Source organism: Sycon ciliatum, chromosome 5 (genome assembly GCF_964019385.1).
Source record: "Sycon ciliatum chromosome 5, ocSycCili1.1, whole genome shotgun sequence".
Taxonomy (NCBI): Eukaryota; Metazoa; Porifera; class Calcarea; order Leucosolenida; family Sycettidae; genus Sycon; species Sycon ciliatum.
Window position 1 is genome coordinate 13168149 of NC_088647.1, and position 24363 is coordinate 13192511.

The 24363-nt window shown below is 48.2% G+C and overlaps 1 protein-coding gene and 1 long non-coding RNA gene across 3 annotated transcripts in view; one reads left to right on the forward strand and one right to left on the reverse strand.

The window, feature by feature from the left end:
* Positions 1-14119, reverse strand: part of LOC135817676 (uncharacterized) — a 90612-nt gene extending 76493 nt beyond the window's left edge. Inside the window, exons 1-5 of one of the 2 annotated variants that reach the window (XM_065330903.1) lie at positions 11851-14119; positions 10802-10930; positions 7905-8005; positions 7084-7335; positions 107-214 (exon numbers count right to left, since the gene is read on the reverse strand). In XM_065330903.1, coding sequence (XP_065186975.1) covers positions 107-214; positions 7084-7335; positions 7905-8005; positions 10802-10841 — 501 coding nt within the window. In that variant the 5' untranslated portion in view covers positions 10842-10930; positions 11851-14119. The remainder of the gene's footprint in view (positions 1-106; positions 215-7083; positions 7336-7904; positions 8006-10801; positions 10931-11850) is intronic. The other variant, XM_065330904.1, reaches the window with a different exon arrangement.
* A 4942-nt stretch (positions 14120-19061) lies between these two features.
* LOC135817672 (uncharacterized) lies at positions 19062-22708 on the forward strand. The gene is made up of 2 exons (XR_010553572.1): positions 19062-20304; positions 21065-22708. It is a non-coding gene; the product is annotated as an uncharacterized LOC135817672 (long non-coding RNA).
* The last annotated feature ends 1655 nt before the right edge of the window (positions 22709-24363 follow it).

Below are 24363 nucleotides of genomic sequence, written 5' to 3' on the forward strand. Positions count from 1 at the left end.
CTAGAATGCGTGGGTGCAAAACCCTATAAATAGGGCTTGACAGGCCAAGAGATACTTTTGATAGCTTTAATTAAATTATTGTCTCCTCGCAGAATATTCGACTTACCTCACAATCAGGACATTTGAATACCTCAGGGTTCACCACCGGGTTTCCCCATAGCTTGTCGAACCGGGCTTTACAGCAACTCTTGTGAAAGATGTGCCCGCAATACAGCTAACAAGGAGAAACAGAAAGTACGATCCTACTGTAATCCCACTATAAGCGGACCGAGAACGGCAGAGCTTATCATTTACCAATATACAGCTTTAAGGGGGAAAAAAAAGTTAGCCGGATTCGCAGCCGCATCACCTGACGTGTTGAAGAACACCTCAAGCAAAGACATTCGCATCAGCGGGGAACCACTTCACCCATATATCCTCAGTGTTGAATACAGACCTCACAAGTGAGTCAGGGGAGAGGGGATAAGTCTCTCAACAAGCGGGCGTGTAAAAGCCCTATAAGCCCATAAACCGCATCCTTGCTACCCTCACACCCAGCAAGCGTGTTACCCTCACACCCAGCAAGTGAGTACCCAGTTCGCCGTGGGTGTCGGCACAGTTCATTACATGTAAAGTGGTACTGGCTCGCAGCACCGCGATTGAGAGAGCACTACACACACTCCCTGTTACCAGCGCAGATTTGAACTCGCAATCTCATGATTCGCAGGCAAACCTACAAACCAATCGGCTTTATGCGACAACTTTCACACCAAGGTTCAACTCAAATGTTCAAATGTTGAACTCGAGTGACAGAAAACGTGCTCAAACATGCTGTAAGTTGTAAGCTGCAGGCACGGTGACCAGGTGACTGGTGTACGCACGAGCATGCACACGTGCGTGACCGCTTGTTCAGCCATGTTCGATTGGGAATAAGGGACGAACGCTACATCGCAGCCTTTTCGGACTAAAAGTAGTCGAGTCAGCGCCCAAAAGCCTACGGACCACAACATATGGGCCAATCGCGGTCATCCGTGCTTTTATAAGAACGAAATGGCGCTTTTAGTGACATTTTGCATACAAATCCCCATCTAGTAGGGCGCAGTCACCCAGTTTCGGTGGAAGTGCGAGTTCGATTGGGAATAAAGGAGGAAGGACGCATCTCAGCTTCCTCGGACCAAGACCATTCGACTCAGCACCCCGAAGACTACAACTGGTGAAAATTTGATTTTAGGCTTAACTTCCCCTTTAAAAGGACCCACCATCACCATCACCTCCACCCGTGGCCACCAGCACCAGCACTAGCACCAGCACCACCAGCACCAGCAGCACCAGCAGCACCAGCAGCAGCACGCCACCACAGCATACCACTGCATGCCCCACGAAGCAATGTGCATCCTTGGCCCGGAGCTGTTCAGATTTTCGTACAGCTTTTCTCCATGGAACAAAAGTCAGTGCAGGAGGTACAATGGCAACGGAAACTGTTCACGGATTTGGTGCATCGCGATCCCGTTGCCCATGCAATAATGGTCAGGTAAACCCTACCAAGTAGGTCATATTAAATATTTGTCAGGTAAACGCTACCAAGTAGCTCATATTATTGTCATGTAAACCCTAGCAAGTAGCTCATATTATCATGTCAGGTAAACCCTACCAAGTAGCTCATATTACTGTCAGGTTAACCCTACCAAGTAGCTCATATTGCTGTCAGGTAAACCCTACCAAGTAGCTCATATTACTGTCAGGTAAACCCTAGCAAGTAGCTCATATTATTGTCAGGTAAACCCTAGCAAGTAGGTCATATTAAATAATTGGTACCGGGATTGATAGTTTAGTATAGTAATGTATGTATGTGTGTGTTTGTGTGTGGTGTGGTGTGTGTGTGTGTGTGTGTGTGTGTGTGTGTGTGTGTGTGTGTGTGCGTGTGTGTCTGCGCGCGCGCGCGTGTGTGTGTGTGTGTGTGTGTGGTGTGTGTGTGTGTGTGTGTGTGCGTCTGCATGTGTGTGTCTGTGTGTGTGTGTGTATGTGTGTGTGCGTGTGCGCTTGTGTATGTGTGCGCATGTGTGTGTGTGTGTGTGTGTGTGTGTGTGTGTGTGTATAACTGAAAAGGCTGAAAGTGGCGGCGGCAGGCCTGCAGGAAACCCACTGGTTTGGACAAAATATCTACGCTGTCAACGGATTTACTGTGATCTGTTCGGGCCGCCCCACTCCTGGCGAAGAGGATAATCGACGTCGAGGTGAGGGAGTTGCTCTTGTTTTGAATCGTGATACAACTTCGGCGTGGAGGGCTGGCGGCTGCGTATGGAACGCGGTGAGTTCTCGGATTGTGAGTGTACGTTTGAAGTACTGTGCAGCTGATGGACCGAATGTTTGGCTCACTCTGGTCAGCGTTTATGCTCCAACGTTTGCTGCGTCGCGGGCATGCAAGGAACTATTTTATGACGATCTACAACGCACTCTGTACGATGTACTCCAGACTGACCGTTGTGTAGTGCTTGGCGATTTCAATGCTCGAGTTGGATCTAGTGAGCAGGGTGATGAGTGGTCCACTGTACGTGGTTCGCATGGATTTGGTGCACTGAACTCTTCAGGAGCTGACCTGCTATCATTTGCTGCATTCAATCAGTTGAGTATTTGTAACACCTGGTTCCCCAAGCGAGACCTCTTCAAGCGGACTTGGCAGCACCCAGGCACTTTGAACTGGCACTGTATCGACTACATTCTAGTGCGCCAGGAGGACCGCCGTTGGTGTATGGACACTGCGGTCGCGCGCAGTGCTGAGTGTGGAAGTGACCACCAACTCCTCTGTTTAACTTTTGCACTCCCGTGTGGACGATTAGTTCGGGAGCGCGACCAGGCAAATGTGCGTCGCCGCCGTTATGATGTTGCCCAGCTGCGGGTGCGCACCTCGGACCCGGACTCACCTTCGCCTGCAGAAAGGTACCAAGCTACCATTGCAACCGAGCTTGTAGATACATGGCAAGAACAGCACGACATAGATCAGAAATGGTCCAACGTCAAGGCGGCTATCGACAAGTCTGCTGCGTCTGTCTTGGGCTTCTCCCGGCGTCGCCAACCAGACTGGTTTCGGGAGGCAGAGTCAGCTATCCAGCCATTCCTAGATGAACGGAATCGGTGCTATACCGACTGGCTATGTAGTGGCCAGGGCTGCGACTGCACGCACTACACAGCGTTTAAGGTGGCTAGATCCAGGGCGCGTGCTTCCATATCCTCGGCTAGGGTAGACTGGATAAAGGCAAAGGCACAGGCGGCCACAGAGTCGAGATTCAATGGAGCGGTCGTATGGAAGTGCATCCATGACCTCCAGTCTTGTACAGTGCGGATCGGCTATAGGGTTGTCGGCTATAGTAATATACCTCTTATAGTGATGGTATTCTCAAATTCATTTTCGTAAACCACCCCTTTCTATACATATCGGATCGGCTATAGTAATAATCGGCTATAGTAATATATCGGCTATAATGATACGATTTCTTTGTCAAAATGATCTTATTGCATACATTTTTCATCGGCTATAGTGATGATCATAATTAATTATACATCGTACATGGCGAGATCTGATCGCGGCAGCCAGGAAGCGCTGGTACGACTATGATATCCTTCGGAGGAAATTCGAAATGTTTGGCATTGGCTGTGCTTCGACCTGCCACTTGGAACGGTCGACCTGCCACTTGGAACGGTTTCAGCGGTGATAAGTTGAGCGATGGTGACCCAGACTGAGACTCTACTTCCACTTATCGATCCTGTAGATATTGTTCATATGTCGATTGAATGTGTTGAAGTGTTTCTCTTCAAAAAACACACATTTGTTGAGGACAGCAACTCCTTGAAAACTCCTGTCAAAAAGTCACGAAGTTTTTGTTTCCGCAGTACAGGAAGTAGCTCTGCACTGCGCGTATTGTACAGTCACATGCACAGCACGCTTCTGCACGCTGCACTGATTCGAATGACACCATACACGCATTTGTCAGGCATACCTAAGTATGCATATCGCCTATAGTAATATATCGCCTATAGTGATATTTTCACGAAAATCAAACACCAACGCTATAGCCGATCCGTACTGTACCCGGGGCCTCGCCCCTGTGCGCACTTCCGCCGTGCTGGATGAGAACGGTAACATCTGTAGTTCACCAGAGGAGCAGAGCCACCGGTGGGGAAGACACTTTGACGGTGTTCTCAACGTGGCAAGTGCATGGAATCGCAATGCCCTGGACGACATCCCACAGCGACAGGAGGCTGATCATCTTGCTGAGGCGCCGACTCTCCGTGAAGTCAGCCGCGCTATCTCCCGCCTACAGAACGGCAAGTCCGCTGGAGCCTCTGGCATCCTCCCTGAGATGCTGAAGAGGGGTGGCCCTGACCTCACCGCCAAGCTTGTGGAGCTGTTTGGCGATGTGTGGCGTGCTGGGGTGGTCCCGCAGGAGTGGGTGGTCCCCATCCCAAAGAAAGGGATCTCGCTGTGATACTTGGCGGGGTATCTCACTGCTGGATGTTGTGGGCAAGGTTCTGGCGAGCGTTATCCAGACTCGTCTCCAGTCCGTGGCTGCGGATTTTCTCCCAGAGTCTCAGTGTGGCTTCAGGCGTGGCCGATCTTGTACAGATATGGTTTTCAGTGTTCGGCAGTTCCTCGAGAAGACCATTGAGCACGACTGCAAAGGCTTCTTTGTATTTATAGACCTCAAGAAAGCCTATGATTCCGTGCCTCGGGATTGCCTGTGGGAAGTCTTATCCCGAGCGGGTATCCCTGCTCCCATGCTTGCCGTGATCCGTTCCTTTCACACTGACATGTCGGCGGTGGTTCGGGGTAAAGAACACGACAACTGACCCTATCCGCGTCACGAATGGTCTCCGTCAGGGGTGCACCATGGCACCTGTACTGTTTAACATCTTCATGTGGGCGGTGGTGACTGTGTGGCAGCGACGAGTCCGAGATGTACCCGGTGTTGGTTTTGAGTTCCGGCATTGTGACGGTGACAATAACCTTTACCGCAAGCCTACCAGGACGGATCCGGTTGCCATTGCCACTGAGTCACAGTTTGCAGACGACTCAGCACTTTTCGCGACGACTCGTGCAGGGGCGGAGACGGCACTTGCAGTGTTTGACACAACCGCAGCTGAGTTTGGGCTTAAAGTTAGCGCTACCAAGACACAGTTCTTGGTTGCAGGTAGGGATGTTTCGCCTGGGGACTGCGCTCCAATCGAGCTAGCTGGCACGGTCATCGAGTGTGTTTCGGAGTTCCGGTACCTGAGATCTCTCATTCATCGCGGTGGCCGGTCGACGCAGGACATCACTGCTCGGATTGCGCATGCCTCTCGTGCTTGTGGCGCCTTGCAAGGAACCATCTTCAGCAATCCTGACCTTGATTTGCATATCAAGAGGTGTGTGTTTAATGCATGTGTGCTGTCGCTCCTCCTCTATGGGTCAGAGTGTTGGACACCATTGCAACACGATCTCCAACGTCTGTCAGTCTTTCATATGCGGTGCATCCGTTCCATCCTGGGTGTGTCCCGCAGAGATTGCTGGAATAATCACACGACCAACGCCCAACTGTTGGAGATGTGGGGTGACTCTGATACCATCTGCGTGAAGGTCGCACAGCGTCGCCTAGAGTGGCTGGGCCATGTTGCCCGAATGGACAGTAGCCGGATGCCGAGACAGATCCTGTTTGGCTCACTTCTCACACGTCGCCCAGCACATGGCCCTCGCAAGCGCTGGAAGGATTGCGTTGTCTCCGACCTAAGAGTTCGTGGCCTCACCAAAGAATGGTACCCTATCGCCTGTGAGTCCCGCGCTGACTGGCGGACGATGTACGCCGAGCCTGTGGAGAATGTGCCTCAGCCTGACCCAGTGGTATGTGCGGATTGCAATCGGTCATTCTCGCGCCCTGGAGATCGTGCTCGCCACAAATGTGTGGTTGAGCGGGCAAAGCCGATTGCTGAGCAGCGAGGGGCTTGCCACTGTGGAGATTGTGGGCGTTGGTTTCGCAGCAAGGGTGGTCTAGCTGTTCACCGCTGTTCCGCACCTCAGCCTCAGCCTCCCGAGCCCCGGCAAGTCTATGTGCAGGATGCCTGCTGTGCTGCGCACTGTGCTGTGTGTGCCCGCTGCTTTCGGTCTGTGCAAGGCCGCGGTCGTCACCGGTGCTCGAGGACTGGCCCGCGGCCGACTGCCCAGCAGCGTAATTCGTTCAGCCATGTATGCGTGTGTTCTCGCCGGTTCCGTTTGCCCCACCATCTCCGGCGTCATCAGGCTGCGTGCTCCATCTTCCTCTCTGATGCCCCTCCGGGGCCCGCGTGACCCCTGTGGCAGTGGCTCTACAGGACAGGACAGGACAGGTGTGTGTGTGTGTGTGTGTGTGCGTGTGTGTATACGTGTGTGCTATTGTCCAGTCCCGCATGGAGCCTGTGGCGAAGCCCCTCATCTGTGGCACTTGTGCGCGCAGTTTTCGTCGGCCACAGGACATTGCGAGGCACAAATGTAACGCTGTTCGCGCGGCCCGCGCGCGCTGAGTCTGGCGTTCCCTGCCCAGTGTACAACACGTCTCCTGGTCTGCCCCGTATGGGGCCACATAGCCAGTCATGGCAGTGGAAGGAAGAAAGGAAGGTACGTGTGTGTGTTTACAATAGACGTGAAAAGAATAATAGAACGTTCGACTAGGCTTGCTCTAAAAGGGAGTTGAAGAGAATTCGATTCGCTACTTCAAGGTGTCCAAGGTTTGTCTATGCATACGTAGGTACGTGTGTACATGCAGTCCCGTGTTCGTACTGCAACATGGGCAACATAATGTGCACATGGCGCTCGGCCTAGCCAGCCAACTTCGCCCTGTGGCGCGCCCCAGGTAGGCCCCCGTTACCGCAGCTATTCTAAGCAAGAGTGATTGCTGGTTGTCCATTCTTGGTTGTTTCAAATTATTTGAACTTGCCTTTCAGTTTGAATCGGAACTGTAACATATACTTCAAGTACTTATATAATTCTTAGAATAGTTTGTGGGCTCCTCAAACGAACCGTACAGTTCGGAATGTTTCGTTCGCCTTCGTTTCAGGCCTAGCTTACATCACTTAACATGTACAATGATGCAGACTTACCTGGATGACAGGAGATGCCTGCCACATATCATGGCCAGCATGGCACAGACTACACACAAACACACTGGTCTCACTGGCAGTGGATTGTGTTGCAGATGCTAGTTCAGCACTGCTATCACTACCTGACCAGCATGTCTTAATACGGTTGTAGCATTGACTGTTCAGGCATGGTGGACACAAGGCCTCCCCAGGAAGACCAGCACACCGATGTCCACAAGGCAGAACCCGGTTGCAGAGCGCTAGAGAGAGCTCCTGCAAGACAAAGACAAGATAAGAAGTCAACAAGAGCTGACGAGTTGATACTTGAGATCTGTCTTGGGCATATCACGAATCCGGGCCTTCAACATTTACATTTACATTGAATGTGCTGTGTGCTCTACGTACCTGTACGGGGAAATCCCCCTGGTACACTGAGTACACGTACAACAAACCACTGTCATACTATCTCGTGTCTAGTTGCACTCAGTCAGATTCCCGTCATGGGAAAGGCACTGTGTGGGGAGGCGCTTCACCTCAAATAGAACAATGATCACTCTCAGGGGGAAGTTATTATGGTGGGCAGCTAATAGACTTGATCCTTAAGAGCGGCGGTACTGACCAGCCTGTGTTTACTCTGTTGCAATCCGTGTATATGTTTCTGAATGAAAAAGCTAGGGGTGTAGGAACCTTATAACCTAACAGATATGCACAGGTGACATGCACTCCTCACTTTCCACAGTATGGTTACGCATGTGGGCTTTTCACTGGATGCCGACTTGCTGCGTCTTATGACAATTGAGCTGGGAAATACCTTAGCCAGGGCATGCCAAGCACACACTCACCTCACATGCTGTGTCGCCGCATACATTTCCTAGCACCATGCATGACTTGCTATCCGTACTGCCACAGAATGCACATGGCTCTATCCGATCTTTGTCTGCAGCTACAGCACATACATACAATAGCATCGAGAAAGTTATGAAATCCTCGTGCACTCAGATTTAAAAATATATAAACTTCGAAGGATTCTGATTTATTCATCATCGAAATCAGATGGTGTGCCAATGCAATCATGGATAAAAGGGAGAAGGAAAAATGGTACGAGTTATGACTAACTGTCCACCAAAGTAGCCAGATCATCACACAATCAGCTTTGAATGTCTCAGTACTATCTTTCAGCTTTATGCTTTGTTGTCGCATTCGCTGACTGTATATGCTCTGGTTAAATTGGTGGACCTTTGGTCATAACTCGTACCGTTTTGCCCTTCTCCTTTTTATCCATATATTGCCTGCCTAGAAACAGCAATACAATTCTCTCCAAAGCTTAGTGAGCAGGGTGAGCAGCATGACGGTGGGGGTTTGGACAAATCCAGAGATCATTGAACGGTCTTTCTAAAGACTGTTGTTGCATATTGCACAGCATTGAAAGTTAGTATTGAAGAACTACTGTGCGTCCTGCTTCTGTTATATTTCGTTTTGTTGTATAATTGCTCATTCCTCATGTTAGGCAACAGACACACAGACACACACACACGCCCACACACACGCACACACGCGCACACACACACACACACACACACACACACACAACATACTCCTGCCCATCGCTGAAGCGATGATAACGAACAAGCTATGTTCGACATGACAACTTGTGCTGGGATTACAAATTTCAATAGCTTGTAAGGCTGATGAATTGACCGCCACTCACTCACTCTCTCTCTTTCTTTCTATCTTTCTTTCCTTCTTTCTTTCTCTCCCTCTCCCTCTCCCCTCCCCTCCCCTCCCCTCCCCCTCCCTCCCCTCCCCTCCCCTCCCCTCCCCTCCCCTCCCCTCCCCCTCCCCTCCCTTCTTCTCCCCTCCCATCCCCCTCCCCTCCCTTCTTCTCCCCTCCCCTCCCCTCCCCCTCTCCTCTCTCTCTCTCTCTCTCTCTCTCTCTCTCTCTCTCTCTCTCTCTCTCTCTCTCTCTCTCTCTCTCTCTCTCTCTCTCTCTCTCTCTCCTATATAGTTCTGTACTCTACGAGTCGTAGGATTGTATTCTGGATGGAGTTGACAGTTTGTGCTGAGGACAGATTCAGTGTCAGTAACTCGCGGAAGGACAGGCGGTATGCGGATCTGGCCGATCAATGCCGAGCAAACGGGTGGCAGGTCGTTTCTTTTTCGGTTGAGGTAGGTGTGCGTGGTTTCATCCCGGACTCTCTTCGGAGGGCTCTGAAAGCGCTTGGGTTTTCTAATCGAAGAATAAAATTTGTTTGTAATTTGTGCAGTAAGACGTCTCTGCGAAGCAGCTACATCATCTGGTTGCGACGTCAACAAAAACAACAACAAAAACACTGATCCACTTTTCTGAGGTACTGTATGTGGGGCTCCGTTTATTGAGGTGCGTTGAAATTTATTCTCTTTATCTTATTATTTCTTTTCTATAATTTCCCCATATGAGTTCATATCAGTTGCTGTGAACACCTTGAGTGGAGAGCGCTTGCTCGAGCGTTGAACCGGGTTCTTAATCCACCATACCCAGTTCGCAAGGCTGGGCGGGGTTGTGAGCAGGCTTTCATTTCATCTTTTCTTATTATTTCTTATTATTTCTGCTTTTCATCTCATTACAAAAATTCTGCGCTTTTTCTCCATCTGCGCATAAAATCTAGACTGACAACCTGCTTGTTAAATCATGCACCTGCTTTCAGGCATAAAAACCCTGTTGTAGAGGTCTCAGTCCTCATTTGTTAGACTTACCTGTCTTTATAAATGTAACTTACTCTCTCTCTCTCTCTCCCTCTCTCTGTGTCTCTGTCTCTCTGTCTCTCTGTCTCTCTGTCTCTCTGTCTCTGTCTGTCTCTGTCTGTCTCTGTCTGTCTGTCTCTGTCTGTCTCTGTCTGTCTCTGTCTGTCTCTGTCTGTCTCTGTCTGTCTCTGTCTGTCTCTGTCTGTCTCTGTCTGTCTCTGTCTGTCTGTCTCTGTCTGTCTCTGTCTGTCTCTGTCTGTCTCTGTCTGTCTCTGTCTGTCTCTGTCTGTCTCTGTCTGTGTCTGTCTGTCTGTCTCTGTCTGTCTGTCTGTCTGTCTGTCTGTCTGTCTGTCTGTCTCTGTCTGTCTGTCTGTCTGTCTGTCTGTCTGTCCGTTTGTCTGTCTGTCTGTCTGTCTGTCTGTCTGTCTGTCTGTCTGTCTCTCTCTCTCTCTCTCTCTCTCTCTCTCTCTCTCTCTCTCTCTCTCTGTGTCTCTCTCTGTGTCTCTCTCTGTGTCTGTGTCTGTGTCTGTGTGTGTGTGTCTCTCTCTCTCTCTCTCTCTCTCTCTCTCTCTCTCTCTCTCTCTCTCTCTCTCTCTCTCTCTCTCTCTCTCTCTCTCTCTCTCTCTCTCTCTCTCTCACTCTCTCTCTCTCTCTCTCTCTCTCTCTCTCTCTCGCACACACACACACACACACACACACACACACACACACACACACACACACACACACACACACACACACACACACACACACACACACACACACACACACACAGTGATGGTTAACAGATATGTATACTTAAGCATAATGAAACCTGAAACCAACGAAGGTGGCAGGTACAACATTACACCTTCAAGCAGCCGAGCCACACACACATACACACACACACACACACACACACACACACACACACACACACACACACACACACACACACACACACACACACACATGCACGCACTCACGCACATGCACACATGCTTGTAAACATGCATCACAGAGAGCGAGGTGACATTACCGCTTGCAAAGTTTGACATGTCAACCACCTTGGCGGACATCTCCTCTGCCGTCTTGCCCAACTATTTCTCAGCCACTTCAATGCCACCTATATTTGCTTAGTGATGTGGTAGCGCTCCCGTACACTGACCTAGTACCAACAGCAATAGAATCACACCAATGAGGAATGAATGGCAAGTTCACACGTATCAGTTTTACCTGTCATATTGCTAGCTCTGTCCACCTAACTTCGAGCACAATATGCAAGGATAAATCTTTAATATAATAGCAATGGTCTGTGGTTGCGTGGTACAGCAGTGTAATGGAGTAACGTTGCAGCACTTTCTCATCCGGGTTACCCTCCGATCGACTCAACGTTTCCCATTTCATCTCCCTCAATGACAATCTGCACAACGTTTAAGACTGCAATTACAAGATTGTGCACACGATAGGAAACTTATCATGACCATACACTGCTGCTCAATGAAATCCAATCCAGTGGGCCAATGCCATGCTGAGCGCTGTGCAGCCCCAGACCTGCAAACACTGAGATGTGAACTGGTGCAGGGTGCAAACCTGATTCACGCCTTCGGATTTCATTGAGCAGCATTGCATAATATCTTGTCTAGAAATGGGAACTTCTGCATAAATATACAAATTTCGCTTTTTAACTAAGAGCTCGTTCTCATGTGCTTTCTTCTCTTTTTACCATTTCACTCTTACAGTTTGATTACACAGTCGGTCAGATTGACTTTTCCACGTGCGAAGAAACAACACACACTGCGGCCCTCGAGGATCCAGGCACAACACAGTCTGCATACTAACACTACACCGTCTAGTCTGCGGCCGCATCACAATCACCGCGGCTGCCCAGTGCTCATATCACTTCCATTGCTACTCTATCGGCGCAAGAGCTAATAACTTGCAATAGCCCAATGCAACGATGTCAAGCAATATGTTTACGCTACACCACACTTATCACTAGGCTCCTCCTTCCCTTCCAACAAAGAAACACTACCAGCTGCAGGGTGGCTAGCTCACTTCCCGGACTACCTTCCTGTTTTCAGATACCTTTCGATACGGCCGTTGGTTCTTAGTTCCAGCCTTCAATGGTGTTGTTCAAGCTCCAGGCTAGCTCCAGGGACATATGTGGGCTTCCAGTGTCTTGGAGCCCCGAGCCTAGTTTATGCGCAGTGCAATCAATGGCTTCTCAGTTTGAGCACTCTAGTAGCAAAGTACTCTCTGGTGAAAAAAATCTGCCTCTGAGTTTGTGAAGAAGTATCAGACTAAGGAATAGAACACGCTTCAGAGTCTTTGCAAGCAATTTCCTATCCGTTCGCTATATTGCCTCGACTGCTTTCTCTTCAGGTAGATACAGGCAGAACAAGAAACCAACCAGCACAATAACTTTTAAACAATGTATTGGTGATATAAGCAGGAGGAGGATTAGCGCAGAAAAAGAGCTCTGTGTTGATTCTCTCGCAGATACACGTGGAAACATGCAAAATCTACAGGCCTGCACCAGTGGTGAACATGTGAAGAGATTGGATCAGCGTGATTATAATTATAGACAAAGAACGAACCAAACTAACAAAGACGTGCTGATGTGCTACCAGTAACAGCCTGAAAGTGACAGTGTTCTCTTTCCGTTTTCATAGGCTTGATACTCTTGGGTTCATAAAGACTTCCAACTGACACGTTCAGTAACTTTAGCAAGTTTTGCCTAGTCTTCTGTAGCACCTCAGACCTGATGATGGTGGAGGCCTGGCACAATCGAATCTTTTGAAGCTGGTTGCGACTCTCAGAACTATGGTATAGCCAGGCGTAAGGCGGATGTGCAAACGTCACTCTTTTTTTTGCTTCCATGTGTATGAGAATCAGCACTTTACATATCCTTTTTCTCTGTCTGTTCTCGCTTGTCTCTCTCTCTCTGCTATGTGAATATTTTCGAAAAAGAGAAGAAAACATGGTGTGCGCTATTATCGCACTTTCGGACTTTTTATCATTTTATCGTATTGTTGTCCCTCACACGGACGTGCGACTAGTTGTTGGAGGTGATAGCGTTGTGAATAGCGATACTGGCTCTCAACGTCTGTTTAGCACAACTCCATGAGCGACTCTGACTCACGCTGCTACCTGGGGCTTCATGAGGTGTTTGTCGCGCTGGAAACAAAGCGTCTCTGTAAGTTTGTATTCCTGGTGATGGTTTGGCCTGGAGAGCAGTATATAAGTGGTGCTTTTCAGGCACAATCTTCCTCAGCCTACTCAAGCTCAACTGATGAGGGGTGAATTCCCTGAAACACTGTGTATTGAGCAGGGAGTGGTGCTTTCTTGCAGGTTTGCCGAGTGGAAGGTGCGATGTGCTCCACGCGTGCTCCGAATGGCAGTCGTGAGTCAGTCAAGTGTCAAGTTCGGCAAGAAGCGTGTGTTCCTAGTTGGAACAATTCCTGGTGATGGTTTGGCCTGGAGAGCAGTATATAAGTGGTGCTTTTCAGGCACAATCTTCCTCAGCCTACTCAAGCTCAACTGATGAGGGGTGAATTCCCTGAAACACTGTGAGTGGTGCTTTCTTGCAGGTTTGCCGAGTGGAAGGTGCGATGTGCTCCACGCGTGCTCCGAATGGCAGTCGTGAGTCAGTCAAGTGTCAAGTTCGGCAAGAAGCGTGTGTTCCTAGTTGGAACAATCAACTTCATGACTATTACCGCCGAAGTCGCAACTTCTAAGCTCGTTTCATTTTTTTGTTGCTGCTACACACTTGCAAGTAACAATTTCAACCTCGTTCACCTGTGCTGTACTGATAAATCCACAAAGGGTGAAACAATTCTGTCTGCAGATTGAGAGTCTTTGCCATTGTAAATCCATGGCCGCTACTGTCCTTCATGTCGAGATTCTGGAGGTACTTGAGCAGGAGCTGATTATTTCAATCCATTGAAGCAGAACACATCCCGTTCAACATCTACGACGGTTTCTCCGCCACTCTCCAACAACACCCAAATCCCATATATTGCGCATACATTCACAGTGGGATGCATGATACTCCGATGATGAGGTCGGAGAAACTAACCTTTTAGTTGTTTGTGCCATCGCTCTGCATACAATTACCTACATGGTCTCCGACGATTGCATACCTACTGTGTGGCCTCATAACTCCGGCATGGGGCTAAGATATTCCCATAAAATGTTCTGTGTGTGTTCTGCAGAGGTTCCTCTATCCAGTCGTGTAATTTGTTGGGCATAATTCCAATTTTAAAATGTTGGACTGAAGTCGCTCTTATTTTAGGTTTGCGACAGTTTTGATCCCACTACAAATACAACAAAAACAAAATTAATATACAATGTAAGTACATGTACATGCAAAACATGTCATACCCATTGATTAAAATAATTAAACAATAATAATTAATGTAGAAAGGAAAAGGAAATATAGGTACGAGTTAAGAGTAACTCTCCATCACTGTAACCAGATACTATAATTATACAGTCAGAAAGTGCAACTAGGCACAAAACTACAAGTTGGAAGGCTGTCGGTTAGCGCTACGGAGATGTGTTGAAGCTAGGTGTCAGGACGTCGAATGTCTCAGTACTCTGTCAGTTTTGTGCCTAGTTATTGCACTTTCTGACTGTATAATTATAGTGTTAGGTACCCCCTCCCGTACCTTTTCTAGCTGGCCTGCATGCACTTGCGTACGCACCTTTTGTCTCCTTTTGCTCCGTTGGCCTGGGTAGCTACTTGCGCGCCCATATTTGCCATAGCTACCCAGGCCCTTTATCTTGCCGTTTAGACTTGATCTCTCTCTCTCTTTTCTCACTCTTCAATGTAGTCGTTTCGTTCGTCTTGGGCTCTTGTCTCGTCGTCTCTAATAAATGTCGTTCCCCCAACCTACCTGTTCCCGTTGTTATGTCTGGATATGTCGTCAGTCGTCCTGTTTCGAACTCAACATTGGCGCCCGATTATTGATCGACCCACGACCCTGAGATCATCCCATGCCCAGCCGTCCTCAACCGCCATTCGTCTCGTCTATGTCAAATTGTCAACCTCGTCTCGTCCATGTCAGTCTCGTCTCTCCTACGCCAACCTCGTCTCGTCTCTATCAACCTCGTCTCTCCTACGCCAACCTTACCTCGTCTATTCTCGTTCAAGCCATGCAGGTCAGCTACCTTTCTCTCTTTCTTTTTTTTTGTATGCTTCTTCGTCAAATTTATTTTCGTGAATTTTTTTTGTAGTGTGTGCGCGCGCGCGTGTGTTCGTAAAACATTACCAAGTTAGGGGTCCGATCATGGTGAGCCACGCTCTAATTTTTGGATGTTTAGCAAAAGTGTAACTAGGCTGTATTAGCCGTGCAAAATACTAGTAATTCATGTTCCTCGTCAAACTCCAATAGTTATTACACACTATAAGAAGTACAGGAATAATCTGTAGTGCATTTAGTACACACTTTCGTGAGATCCGTGCGCGCGTGCAGTATGTGTGTGTGTGTGTTTTTTTCTCCGTCAGTCATTTTTTTTAAATCTTTTTCTCTCTTTTTTTCTCTCCGCGAGGACGCGGGATTTTTTTTCATGGAGGGGTGGTATGTTAGGTACCCCCTCCCGTACCTTTTCTAGCTGGCCTGCATGCACTTGCGTACGCACCTTTTGTCTCCTTTTGCTCCGTTGGCCTGGGTAGCTACTTGCGCGCCCATATTTGCCATAGCTACCCAGGCCCTTTATCTTGCCGTTTAGACTTGATCTCTCTCTCTCTTTTCTCACTCTTCAATGTAGTCGTTTCGTTCGTCTTGGTCTCTTGTCTCGTCGTCTCTAATAAATGTCGTTCCCCCAACCTACCTGTTCCCGTTGTTATGTCTGGATATGTCGTCAGTCGTCCTGTTTCGAACTCAACAATAGTATCTGGTTACAGTGATGGAGAGTTACTCTCAACTCGTATCTATAATATTATTTCCTTTTCCTTTCTACATAATTATATTATTGGCTCAACATCCGAGTTACAATAATAATTATTAATTATTGGCATTGGTGGTAGTAAACATTTCACCAAAATTGAATACTTCACACACTAGCTTTGGTTTGCTCACCTGTCTCAGCTCCAGAACTTCCTAACCACGGTTGTAGCCCTGCACTGGCATCAACAAACTTCCAACGCTAGTGTTCGAACTGAGAGGGATTGCCTAAATAGTCTGGTGTCTTTATGTGCAGCGGTCTAACGCCCATTCCGTCACGTAACCCCAGCTATCCCGAGTGGCCTGGTAAGGCTGCTGTTGCTGAGTAGCTCGGAGTCGCAGAAGCGGAAACAGCGTTTTACAGCAGATCTCGCCATTCTATTTCTACGAATGATGCAACCATAAAAGCAAGAGTCCATTCTTGATAAAAGTAAAACACATTACAAGGGGAAGTGCATCGATTTTTCAAGTAGGGCTCAGATGAAAGACAATTGGATATCGGTTCCGATGGTATATCTCTCGCTTGCGTACGGCAAGGGAAACTTGCCATATGTTTCCATGGCGACTACAGGTGATGACGCACATTCTGCTAAGCTCCGTGAGAGAGAAGGTCGATCACTGCAGAATTGTGGCATTTTCAGTTGTCTTCTTGTATTCACGAAGTGAAAGAAGTACTGTGTTCAATGCTGTTAGTGCCGTGAACTGTTTATCAGTAGTCCTCTCCGTTGTGTACTGGGACGTGACACCGACAGGGGAAAGCTGGAGTGCGGAGACGTTAGCTGGCAAGCGAAAATCGTGACGAACCAAGTGCTGAAATCTTGGTTGGGACAAATCAAACGTTCAGCATTTACCTCAACCAAGGACCATGCCGTTTGCTCTTTCCACTTCCTGAAGATGGATGCGCTGCCTGCTGAAGACTCTCCTATCTCTCGTAACATCTTCTGAAGCCAGGTGAGACGACGAGTAGCGGAGATTAGCGAACGAAATAATGTCGTATGTTTTGAAATTTTTGCTGAACATTTCTCAGGAGAGATGGCGAATACCAAGCATCTTCTCCTAGTCTAGAGAAACCATTTCGTAGGCTACATTCCGCCTAGGGAAATGCAGGAGACGGCCTGGCTGGGGAGGACACACTTGGAGGAGAACGAAGTAAGTGATCTTGTTAATGTTGTTCTTTGGTATTGCAATCTTACGTTTGACGAACATACGGCATGGTGCATAGTTGGTCGTTGAGTGCCTGCATGTGCATGTAGAAGTGTGTGCTGATAAACACTTCCTATGCAAGAATGTGACACTCATGCTCTCTTTCTTTCTTGCAGTATGTGCTCACGTGTGTGTATGTGTGTGAGCGAGAGAGAGTGTGCAGGAGCAGCGTGGAGCATGCCAGTGTGATCGCTGTGGCCGTTGCTTTCTTAGCTATGGCGTTCTTGCCCGTCACAAGTGTGTGGCTCAGCCGCCAACGACAGTGGAGCCGTGTTGTGGTGAATACTGTGTGTCCTGCGACCGCTGCTTCCGTTCGGTCCAGGGCAGGAATAGACACCGCTGCTGAAGCTCTCCGCGGCCGTACGTCAGTCCCGTGGCAGATGACCCGAACTCTCATTGTGTGTGTGTGTGTGTGTGTGTGTGTGTGTGTGTGTGTGTGTGTGTGCATGTGTATGTATGTATGTGTGTTGCTCCCTACATAGACAAACTCTTGTTTTTGTGTCCCGGGTGCCATGGGGCGGCGTTCTCCCATTCTCTCTCCACTGCCCCTCCGGGCCCACGTGGCAGTGACTCGACAGGGCAGGGCAAGTGTGTGTATGGTGTATGGTGCATGGTGTGTGCTGGCATGTCTGTATAAATATGTTGGACAGGAATTTGTTCACCCACAACGTTCACGGGAAACCATGCTAGGTGTTGCTGGGACGTATGGAGTCTGCGAGCACTTACAATAACTTACGTCATGTCACGACAAAGAACGGTGCAGTGTTTGACCCTCATGTAAACATGATGGTGATGGTACCTCACCTAAGCTACCCATGAAGCTAGAAAGAACATCAGGTGAACAGAATTGTACCAGAGGAAAGCATCTATTGCCCGAACTTCTTCATATGAAATGAATAATACCCTTCTCCATAGAGACAACATGCAGATAAAGTGTATGGACAAATAATATAATATATTATTTGTATAAATAGGCCATTCACTGAGGGCATGGAATGATCTCTACGTGTAGATTGGATAGACACATGCACGTCTGCAAGGAAAGCATTTGTTCATGGGTTAGTTCATGGGCTGATTGAGTTCACATGGACTAAGTTCATACATGCCATCTCTCCTGAGATATGTTCAGCAAAAATTTCAAAACATACATTATTTCGTTCGCTAATCTCCGCTACTCGTCGTCTCATCTGGCTTCAGAAGATGTTACGAGAGATAGGAGAGTCTCCAGCAGGCAGCGCATCCATCTTCAGGAAGTGGAAAGAGCAAACGGCATGGTCCTTGGTTGAGGTAAATGCTGAACGTTTGATTTGTCCCAACCAAGATTTCAGCACTTGGTTCGTCACGATTTTCGTTTGCCAGCTAACGTCTCCGCACTCCAGCTTTCCCCTGTCGGTGTCACGTCCCAGTACACAACGGAGAGGACTACTAATAAACAGTTCACGGCACTAACAGCCTTGAACACAGTACTTCTTTCACTTCGTGAATACAAGAAGACAACTGAAAATGCCACAATTCTGCAGTGATCGACCTTCTCTCTCACGGAGCTAAGCAGAATGTGCGTCATCACCTGTAGTCGCCATGGAAACGGGATCAGGAAATCGGCGATATGGCAAGTTTCCCTTGCCGTACGCAAGCGAGAGATATACCATCGGAACCGATGTCTTTCATCTGAGCCCTACTTGAAAAATCGATGCACTTCCCCTTTAATTATTTACAGGACTTCGCACAAGCCAACCCACTGTCTGTATAACGTTATCATACTACTACCGTTACTAGTACTAGTACTAGTAGTAGTAGTAATAGCAAGAGTACATAACCACAACCTGGTTATGTACTTTTAGTCTTGGTGTTATATTAATATTAATAGCCTAGGTAGACCTACTCAGTAACTGGTTCGGGACCGTCACTTAATTTTTGCCGACTACCCGCCAAAAAAATCTTTTCGTTTCGCGTGTCAGACACGTCCGCGCGCGCGAGCGCGTACGACTCGCGCGCGCCCGCGCGCTACCTTTCACGTCAGGCAATCTGTTCACGCCACATGGCTGGATAGCGCGTACATATGCAAACATGATTGAAGACTTGCAAAATCAATTTTTTCCAAGTCCAGGCGCTAGGCCTAGCTAGGCAGTACTAATGCCTAATGCCCAGGCAGCTGACTTTATTTTCGGAGAAACACTACTCATTGTAGTAAAAAGTAACAATGAATAGCGATATCATCTAGGAAGGATCGCTACCCTAACGCGAAGGAAAGGCCTTGCGCGGCTGCTCTACGAAGTGTTGAAGAAAGACTCATCAAAGTTAGTTGGTGGACGAACAACTCGCTGGCGCCGGAAAACTTGGCCCCCAACGATGGTGTTTGGTGAATCATCAAGCATAATGTCTTGTAGCAGTGTTCACCGAGGAAGGAGAACGCTCTAGCCGCTGCTGTTGTCTGTTTCATCCACGTTGGGCGTTAGCTGCACCGCGCCTATTGTGTTTTAGTATTCCATGGACACACATTAGCATTCAGAGCGATTGTGGAGCCATAATTTACTTCACACAGCGTTGTATTGTCCACGAGCGCAAACTTCATTATCAGCAGTAACTGTTACTCTTCATCCTACATGTAGACTTGGAGTATACACGGCCTTGTCACGACAGCGACAGCTCTACAGAGTGTTCAAGTGAGAAACATTAATTTCTATTGTTGGTGGACGAATAAATGGCTGGTTCCGAAAAAACACGGCCTGCACCAATGGTGTTTGGTGGATCATCAAACAGGGTGACCGGCAGTGTTCACCGAGGAAGGAGAATGCACTCGCCACCACTCCGATTCATCCAAGTGGGCGTTAGCTGCGCCGCGCCTATTGTGTTTTAGTATTCCATGGACGCACACTAGCGTTCTCAGCGATTGTGGAGCCACAACATATCTTCATGCGGCGTTGCACTGTCCAAGAGCAGAAACGTCAGCAGTGACCCATCATCATACATGTAGATTTGGAGTATACACACCATGCGCCAATGGGCCTTGGCACAACAGCGGCAGCTCTACGGAGTGTTCAAGTGAGAAACATTTGTTTCGACTTTTGGTGGACGAACAAATCATCGGTGCCGGACAACGTGGCCTGCGCCGATGGTGCTTGAAACATCAAGCATGGTATGTGGTGACTGTCAGTGTTGATCGAGGAAGGAGAACACTCAGGTCGTCGACCGTTCATCCATTTCGTTAGCTGCACCAAGTCTATTGTGTCCTTGTATTCCATGGGCACACAATCATGAAGCATGGCGTCTGAGCTGTGTTCACAGAGCGGGGAGATGCTCTTACTGCTATCTTATCTGTCCTGTGTATTCCCAAGTGCCGAAGGCTCACAGCGATGGTGTTGGACAAGTCAGATAAAATAGAGTCAACGTAAGTACGCATGTGTACTCTTACTGACTGAAACATAAATGGGGTGTAAGAGCTAATTCAAATGGTGTCGTGACATTCTCATGTACGAGGTTAGTGTGTAGTACTTGTAACGTACTGAATTCTGTGACTTTGTTTTGTCTCCATATACTGCATGCATTCACGTTTCACAGTTATCAGTTTGACCCTGAGTTCATGTCTGTTATCCCGTGTCTCCTCTACTTATTTTTGTTTCCACACGGTTCATGGTGTAGCGCTGCACGTGTTCCGTCAGTTTGAGCTTCAGCATAAATCGCAACTACTTGTACTTTCAGACATGTCACGTGATTGTTGCCAGGGTTTGAGCCAATCAGAGCGTTTACAGGTAGGGCCTGAACCCCTGATCATGCCTTGCCTGCCAGCTCTACTACGATATTATATGTCACGTACCCGCGCGCGCGCGCGCGCGCACGGTTCTCCTGCGCTTGGGCTTGCTTTCCCTTGGTAGTTGGAAGTCAGTGGCTGTTTTAGTACTCTTAGATTATGTACAGAAAGTGGTGGACATCACGCAACTGCAGTGTAAATTAAAGGGTGGTTGTCAACTGACAACCGCATAATTTTTCGACATAATTAAAAGAATTTTCATCTAAAGAGTGGAAAGCAACTAAATAGAGCGGTTGTCGGTTGACAACCCCCCTTTTATTTAGATTATGTATCTGAAGTAAACACAACGTAGAAATATCACAATTGTCTCTTGTGTATTATATCCGTCTGATGTCACCAGATCGTCACACGGTGCTGTGACCAAGATACGGATCATGCCGAACGCTGATTCAACTGGACGAATCGCGAGGCTTTTCAGATGCAGGGACACAATGGAAACTGAATGACTTCAGAACAGCACTGAAGCGTTATGTTATCATGCATGACGCCTTTCTGCACCGCACAAACACAGGCGGTACTACAGCAGAAGATGTCACTCACTATTCTGCAGGTGCACTGGTGACAGGCGCATGCAAGTTCACCAGAAGGAAGCGGTCTGATGTTAACTGGAATGCCAGCAGTATGAGAGGGTGTGCATTCTGCGCCAGATCTCACCTGGACAAGAGCTGCGCGAAATACACAACAGTAGCACAGCGGAAAGAATAACTGATTGAACAGAAGCGTTGCTTTGTGTGTTGACGCACAGGGCACCGGTCAACTCAGTGCAAGGCCACCCGCAAGTGTAATGTGTGTTCTCGCATGGGTCACCAATCAGAGTCACCATCATGTCACGATCTGCCCTGAACCTCAACAGAAATCTGACAGCAGTACCAACATAGTAGCTGACCAGCCTGTGGCTGACGAGGTACCAGCATCTAGCGCAACAGCAGCTAGTGCAGCATCAACCAGTATCGCCATTGACCGTAAGATAGTCAGTCGTCTTGATCGGTGCAGATTTCCTCTGGGAGTCTTGACGGGGAGCACCAGAGGACTTCCGCCAGGACTACAGTTTCTGCCTACCACAGTCGGTTTTGTGGTGACTGGTCGAACACGTCACTCCAAGCACTCAGCTACGCTGAGGAGCAGCCATGCCAGCTACCGTTTCTCTAACTGATGCAACTTCCGACTCCTGCACCATCCCAGATCTGTGGGACCTAGACTGTGTTGACATCCAAGCCATTAGGCAATTCATCATTGTTCTACGATTTTGCCTGCCACCAATCGTCATGACCTGCGATACTGAGAAGGCCATTTTACAAATCAGTGCCAACCCAGCATACAGAGATGCGACACGATTTCTGTGGTTCGCCAACTCCGACAGTCCATCAGTCACCCCATCCAGCCTGTTCACGCTCATAAGCAGTCCATTTCTGCTTGGCGCGTCTATACAGCATCATTTGGCACAGCAAGATGACAAAACAGCTAGCGGTGGCTATTGGTGAGAACATTTTCTGCTGTGCCATTGGAGTGTGCACGATACACGAACCCTGCTCTTTTGTTGGCACCGCCTATGTAACTTACTGCATAGGGTGCAAGGTGACCGTTGTCGGTTTACATGTACTCCAGTTATTACACCGTGCATGCACTGAGTCTGTGCTGCACTGTGCATCCATAGGTGTTCGTTTGCGGTAGCGCAAGGTGACACGCAAGGTTGATGGATTGTTTTGTCCGCTGCTATTCGAAGCTCTCGGAGTCGGAAGCGTTACCTCTGTTTCCCCTGTTCCTCCCTGCGCGGAGTCTGTAGTTCTGGCTTGCAGTTGCTGTTACATGCATGTTGGCAGTTGCACGTGTTTTGGTTTTCAGTTGTCTTTATTTGCTTTGTGTGGACGACAGTTCAATATTCTAGCAGTTGTTGCACTTCCTACTTCTGAAGTACATTCCGTAGTTATCTGCAGTTGGTGTTCGAGAGAGCAAACTGTGTTCTTCTCCAGAGTGGAGTAAACCATTCGCTTGTGTCTGAGGAAAACCCTGTGTGTTGACGAAGAGGTTGACTTGGCTGTAGAGTGAAAGTACCACATGGTCACATGGTCCACAAAATCTTAGAACTAACTTAGGGTCTTCTGGCGTATGGTATAATTATATGAGCAGCATGAGAGTGAAGTAAAAGACTTTTAGCTCAAACATTCAGTCTTTCAAGAGTAGGTGTTTCATCACGGAATAGGTTCTGCAGTTCACTTACACACTGCAACAATGGACCAGCAGTGTCCAGCATACAATAGAGTCATGTGAATATGTACCGTATGCATACTCACAGCTGCAAGGCCAGCGCCCCGTGGCTGCTTGACTTCTCAATCGATATAAATATTCACAACAGTAAGACTCTGTGATCAATCAGAGCTGTGCTTCGAAGTAGTCACAAATGCCCCATGATCAGTCACAAAACAAAACTTGGCAACCAGTCACAGCTTCCACGGTGCCCCAAGACCAGCCACCAGAAATGACCGTAGTAAATTTGCAGGGAGTTTCATAATCTGTTCATTGCAGAGTCCACTATGCTATGATTCAAGAGGGGGGTAGCGTTCCAAGCACCCAAGCACATTTCAAGCGGTCTAACCCACAGCATGGTGATGTAGCCAGTGAAACTGACTGATTTGGCTACTGGGGGCGGGGTTACAACTGGTGGCGAAATAAAAGTCACACCTGCATGCGACATGAGTGGGTTGCTATGCACCCACATACTTAGGCAATAGCAAAGTCACACCTTAGTGGATCCAAAATTAGAAATCTGATGTCAACTTACTACTCCCTGGCCATTTTGACGTCATCACTTTCAAGCCCTATTATACGCGATACAGGCTCAGAACACACTTTTCGTCTAGTAGGCATATCAGGGATATAGGGCGGAGCAGCCCATATCCCCAATTATGACACGCGAGTAATAGTGAAATACGATTGGCGTATTGTGCTGGACTGACTGCGGTAATGTAAAGCTAAAATAAAGCAGCCAGTTTGCCCTTAGCATAGCCTTGTCATGAGGGTGCCACATCCGTGGAAAGGCAACATGCCGGCTAATCTCCCTGAGAAGTTGAGTGGTTATCAGCAGGCGATGACACTGTGTCGATGATGACCTGTTGATGCCCGACAGGAACCTTGCGAGGAGAGTCATTGGGCCTGACGGGTAGGTAAAGCCAACTTTCACATGAAGTTTGCGGATGGCCGACATGTAGACATGGACAGATCGGGGCTGAAAAGTTCTGAACAACTCGGCAGCAAAATAACACATAAAGTAAAATGTCATCACCTGGCAATGGATTCCAGTTATGCCCTTGACAGAACTGGAAGTAACGGGTATCGGCGGAAAAATATTTCCGTTTACGTTTTTCGGCACCGACGATTTGTTCGTCCACCAAAAGTCGAAACAAATGTTTCTCACTTGAACACTCCGTAGAGCTGCCGCTGTTGTGCCAAGGCCCATTGGCGCATGGTGTGTATACTCCAAATCTACATGTATGATGATGGGTCACTGCTGACGTTTCTGCTCTTGGACAGTGCAACGCCGCATGAAGATATGTTGTGGCTCCACAATCGCTGAGAACGCTAGTGTGCGTCCATGGAATACTAAAACACAATAGGCGCGGCGCAGCTAACGCCCACTTGGAT